Source organism: Gavialis gangeticus, unplaced genomic scaffold, assembly GCF_001723915.1.
Source record: "Gavialis gangeticus isolate Ggan-Ray unplaced genomic scaffold, GavGan_comp1, whole genome shotgun sequence".
NCBI lineage: Eukaryota > Metazoa > Chordata > Crocodylia > Gavialidae > Gavialis > Gavialis gangeticus.
Genome location: NW_017729011.1, coordinates 4,454,050 through 4,459,681, shown reverse-complemented (window position 1 = coordinate 4,459,681; position 5,632 = coordinate 4,454,050). Strand labels below are relative to the sequence as shown.

Sequence of the window (5,632 nt, the reverse complement as noted above, 5' to 3'; positions counted from 1 at the left end):
GTTTTGCCCATAAGAGTGCCTTAATTTCCTCTTATTTAATAGCAAAATGTAGTATTTCCCTTCCTGTTTATCTTTAATGATATCTTTGTTTATGTCTATATCACATGATACTGTTTCTTGGCTGATTGGTGTCATTGGGTGTCAATGGATAGACTGATCATGGGCTTTTTCTAAACCAGTAGCATCTTCTGATGGTGATGTTACATTACACTACAATAAAGCAAACTGGCTGCGTTGGGGGCTGGGACTCTATCAGGATAAGAAAGAGGCCATTCTTAGGTCACTAGTCAAAATACATACCAGGATTGAAATGAGTCTGCAAACCGTTACGATCTGATGTCTAAGATGAATACTATAGGAAGAGTGGGAAAAGGATAAAGGCCCGCCATTTTTTAAGACCATCCACCCAGAACCTTTTATAAGAACTAAATTAACTTAGAGATTTAAGAAATCAAACTTAACAGTAGCAAAAAAGAGGCAGGATTTTCCCTCACTCCAAAGGCCCACCTTGATGAAGGAGTCCAGCAGGTAGTTGACAGTGATCCAGCCATAGGCTCCCTCTTCTTCTCCTGTAATGATTCGAGCCCCTCGGAAATTCACAGGGTACTGTTGCATGGTCTTAGCAACTTCATTCAAAACTTGATCTGCAGCTAATTTGTTCTTTTGCCTGAGAAGGGTACAGAAGGAAAGATTCTCACATGCCAGAGAGTCGGTCAGTAGCTCCTAAGAAATGCAAGGTGTTCTGCTTTGTGCAGTTTCACGAGCGTCGTGTTTCTGCAGTTAACATCCCACACTGTGGGAACTGAGTAGTTTTACATATTTCTCCTCAACTCCAGCCGCCCCTCTGTCCAGAACTGGAAACCCTACAAGTCAAATCACCCAGCAGCAGTTCCTAGAGGAGGTGAATCTAAGTAAACCTATGTACACAGATTTAGATAACTTTTATGGGTTCCCTTGTCAAGCTACAGCTGGGGTCAAATGTTCGAGGGCATAATATCTGCAATGGCGGATGAGATTTTCAGAACCATTCAGCCTTCATTAGGCACCCAGTGTGCTGAGATCTATTGCAACTCTGGTGACTTGCTTAGGTCAGCATATGAGCAAAGCACTCTGGCCTTAGTCCTACTATAACATATCATTTGTAGCATGAAAGGCATTTCTTTGTCCCTGAGGCCCAGTGTTAATACCTCAGTAGCCTCATGCCTGCTGTAGCTCCAAGGTAAGCTGGTGCCTCACTCTGTCTTTCAGCAGGAATGATCTTCATGGCCTCATCCAGACATTTCCTTAGGGACTCACCAGCTTTTGGAGGATTGTTGGCGTAGCTTGATATACCAGGTCCTGGAACACAGTTAGTATTGGATACATGAGGGAGACTGAGGAAAGGAAATGGCAGAGGAGGATTTAGGGAGATAAGCCTGTTACATCTTAGCAGTGAGATAGGTCACCCGCTCATGAATCTTTTAGCAATCGTCTGACTCACCTCCTTACCTCACCTCCCTGGAGCATGATCACGTTAGATGGAAGCAGTCAAGTGAACCATGTGGCCTGAGGGTCTAATGCAGTGAGCAGTCACTTTACTGATTATTTATTCAAAGCCAAAACATAAGGCCATGCAGCGGGTTGACATGAGGCAGCATTGACATTAGTCTGAGAGTTAGACAACCAGAAAGCTCCCCAGGCCCACCTGCGGCCAGCAGCGTCAATAAAGCAATTACTTCATTTCTATTACAAACTACCCCTGCTCCTCCTCTGCCAGTGGGAAGCTCAGCAGTGTTTATGCTGTGCTGTGAAGACATAGTTCCACTGGTAGCTTTCCACTGATGCCAGCACACTACCTATATCTGCAGTCAAAACTCACAAGCATATGGCTCGTTGCACAGAGATGGGCAGATGGGTCACAGTTCAGCACAAGCTTCTGCTTCCCTTGGTGCCCACTGTTGCCATTTGTTTATAAAGTTTGTGAGAAAAAATGGGCCCAGAAGAAAGCAGAGATAAGAGTGTTTCACCCCCCAAAAGAGCATGTGGGATAAGGTTCGCAGCAGGTGAGCTGACAAAGAACCTATGAGCCACCTACCTGCAACTGGGAACCACAAAGCCAGGGACCTTGGGTCCCTGCCCCAAGCAGCACTGTGTATCTCTTGGCCACTTGACGGACATTTGTCATCAGACATCACTTCCCTCTAGGAAATGGGGTTGTCATTAAACATCCCTGCAACTGCAGCTAGGTTACACAGTTTCATTATGACAATAGTAGGGGAAAGATGCCACCCCCTCACCCTTTCAGTTCCCTCTAGGATTGCTGGCAAGGTTCCTCTGCACAGCTTGCTGCAATGCACAGTGTGAGGGAAGGCTTCTGGGGAGCCAGATCTTCATTCCCAGTGAGGAGCAAATCTGGGAGACAGGGATCCTTGCCTCATAGACAGTAGCAGGTTTCTTCTCCCCTGCTCAGCCGGAGCAGATGAGGAGAGAGAGTTGAACACCCATTGGGACCACAACCCTCAACATAGACCTGGTAGATGATAGCACTTGTATTCCAAGGGGGTTGTCCAACTATGCTTTGCCTCTGGTGGTGGGTTCTGCCATTGTAAGCTCAAAGGTCCAATTCAAGCCTAGGTGGCCTATCTGGCTTAAATGGTTAAGATAACACTAGTCCAGTTTCTGTAGCCTCCGACAAACAAGGCCTAACATCACATCTCGCTGCTTCTGATTCCCCAGCCCACAGGACTAGGTAATCATCTTCAGCTGGGTGGACTGGAAATAGCCTTCAGTGCATGTCCGGAAACTCGTATCTCTTGAGGCATAGGAAGGTACCTTACCTGCTCTGCTACATGTCCCTCCTAACAGAGGTTTGAAAATCTCTTTGGATATTGTGAGCTACTTTGGGCTTCCACTCCACTCACAGTAACTGAATGTTAGTAGACGTGGGTCCCATGGTCCCTCTTCTTCTGAATGGATCCAGGTAAGAGGTGTGGAACAAGTATTATGGCCTGTGTACACAGGACCCATCTCTCTGCTCAGCTTCATGTGTGTGGCAGTGTCCCCTGTGATTATGGAGCCTGGTGACAGGATCCAGCTTTGCCCAGTATTTCCACCACCCAGTGAGCCCTGCTCCATCAGAAAGCTCAGAGCAGCACTGAGCACATGCCCTTCCCCCCACAGCCAGGACAGGACAGGACAGGAATACTGACCCTCCACATCACAGGATAATGTCTGGCTCACCACTCCAGTGTTGTTCTCTTTGTCCGACTCCCACTGGTAGATGAACAGAGAGGTGTGGGAGGAGCCCGCATCAAACACCATCCCATACTGGAAAGGACAACCAAGTTGTAAGAAGTGAGGGAGGCAAAGCAGAGACAGCACCCTTTCACTCTCCTGATTCATGATGAATAGGTCAGCAAAAGGCAGAAGTAGCTCAGACATCCAGTGTTCCTGCTCCTTATCCCAATCAGATATCTAAGCTATGCTGCAGTGGAAGGTGAAATATTCAACAGGAAAGTCCCTTAAAGGGGTGACCTCAGCTGATGTACATGGACATAGCTCCATTGGAGTCAATACCGTTTCATTCCCTCCACTGATGACTTCAGTCCCCAGAACACACGAAGCCATGCTGTCAGGTTGCCCCTCCCTAACCCTTCCTGTGTATTTCAGCCCCGTTCTGGAGCAGATATCTTGAGAGGCTCAAGGAAATTCACTCTCTTTGGTCCTTGTTGAGGAAATTTGTCCATGCATCCTGACAGCAAACTCCAGCCATAAGTGTTTTCTCCTTAGGAGCCCATGACTCTCACTATGGCCGCACCAAAAGTTCTATCAAAGACTTCTCCCAGCATGGGCAGATGGGGACACAAGGCTGAAGGGGCAAAGTTTGGTAGCACATAGATGGGCCCCACAGTTTTTGTTTGGACCTGGGCACATGAACAAGACGAATAGGAGTTTAGCTATTGAATGTGATCTGTGAAATGTAAAGGGGTAACTGACACTGACTCAAACATAACAATATTCCATAAAAAATCTATGAAACAAGGAGTCCATATCTGAACCACGTAACCGGTTTCAAGTAGAGATTGTGATTGGAGTCCAAGCATCCAAAAACTGGGATAACTGGTTTTGAAAACTGGACTTCTGGCATCTCACACGATAGATAAGCTAATGAGCAGTTTGGATTTCACTGTGGCTGTTTACTGTGGGGTCAAGCCCAGCGGAGGTATTAGTCCTTAGAAATTCTCTTTAAAAACAAGGTCCAGGTGAGAAAAATGGCTTGTAGGCAATTGGTTTGCAGGGAGCAAGTCACACCTACATGCTACAGGAGATTTCCAATGATAGATTATGGGGTGTAATTGAATTCTGTTTTGAGACCCAGGTTTTGGAGGAATTTTTACCGGTAAAGCCCTTTGTTGATCTGAAATGGGAAAAGATGCCTGAATGTTTCTGATGAAAAACAAACTGAATAAAAAGGAACTGTTTTTAACCACAGGTCTCATATTCGTAGAGAAGAAAGCTCAATAGTGAGCATGAGCTCCCAGAGGTCCTACCAGGTTTGTTCCAGCTCAGTGCTGCACACTTAAAGAAGGGCTACCAGACCAGCCTAAGAGACTCTCTGGCTAGGAATCAGGGGATAGTCTCTCTGTTGCCAAATGGATTATTTTCTCTTTTTTAAATTTTTTACATGACTGTTATTTTACTGAGTTCAACATCCAAATTGGTCTCAAAAAACAACTTTTTATGTGGAGGATCCTGAAACATCTAACTGCTATAAAGAATATAGTTGTGGTAAAATAAAGGAATAAAAAATTGTCAAAGCCATGTATCACTTAAACAAAGCATAATCAGGAAGTGCTGAAAATGGACTGACCAAATGTCAGGATGCATTATAAATTAAGGACCTCAATCTCAAAAAGCCACCCTTATCATACTACTCTGTTCTCATTACATAAGCCACTTGACTTACCTATTAAATCCCCTAATATATGATATCACTTTAACAATAGTCTGAATCAAGTTTACCAAAAAAAAGGTCTGCAAAACGAAGTTTAAAACATCTGCAGTTAAGACATTTTTCAATTTCATTTTAAGTAAAACATGTTGCTTTCCAAATTCATATCAGTTTTCTGTTGCAAAGTTTTCAGGAATTTCAATCATGCTTGTTTGTCAGAGACCTCTTGTATCAGTTCCCTATTTTCAGTCTTGGGACTTTCTATCTTGTTTTTGCACTTATTTTTGCTTCACATAGCCTTGCCTAATATTATTTTATTTTTCTCTCCTACTTATTCCAGGCCTAGCCTACCATCTTATTTTCTTCTTATATCACTGAAAGTCAAAGGGGTTGGGGATAGCTAACTCCCTTAGAAAATCCCAGCCTAGATGCATGTTTATATGATGTAGTTGCTGAAAACAAAAGAGTTAAGAAAACCTAACCAGCCAGCTCTCTGTCAAGTGCTCTCAGAAAAGATCTGAGCTGTTGCTCTGTTGTAGGATCAAGCAGAAGATGAGACAAGCTCTGCAATGAAGGATGGTGGTCTTCCACAGAATGCCTGTTTTTGACATCTAGCCAAATTAACAACACAAGCTTACACCCAGCCAGATCCACTGACCTCATTGGGATGGTTGTAGAGAGGACCAAGTCCACAGTGCTAAC

General features: G+C 44.5%; 1 protein-coding gene across 1 annotated transcript in view; it reads right to left on the bottom strand.

Annotated features, from left to right (window-relative positions):
* LOC109292817 (ectonucleoside triphosphate diphosphohydrolase 8-like) overlaps positions 1–5,632 on the bottom strand; it is a 76,903-nt gene that overhangs the window by 12,538 nt on the left and 58,733 nt on the right. Inside the window, exons 3-5 of the mRNA XM_019510416.1 lie at positions 3,189–3,306; positions 1,188–1,338; positions 508–667 (exon numbers count right to left, since the gene is read on the bottom strand). Coding sequence (XP_019365961.1) covers positions 508–667; positions 1,188–1,338; positions 3,189–3,306 — 429 coding nt within the window. The remainder of the gene's footprint in view (positions 1–507; positions 668–1,187; positions 1,339–3,188; positions 3,307–5,632) is intronic.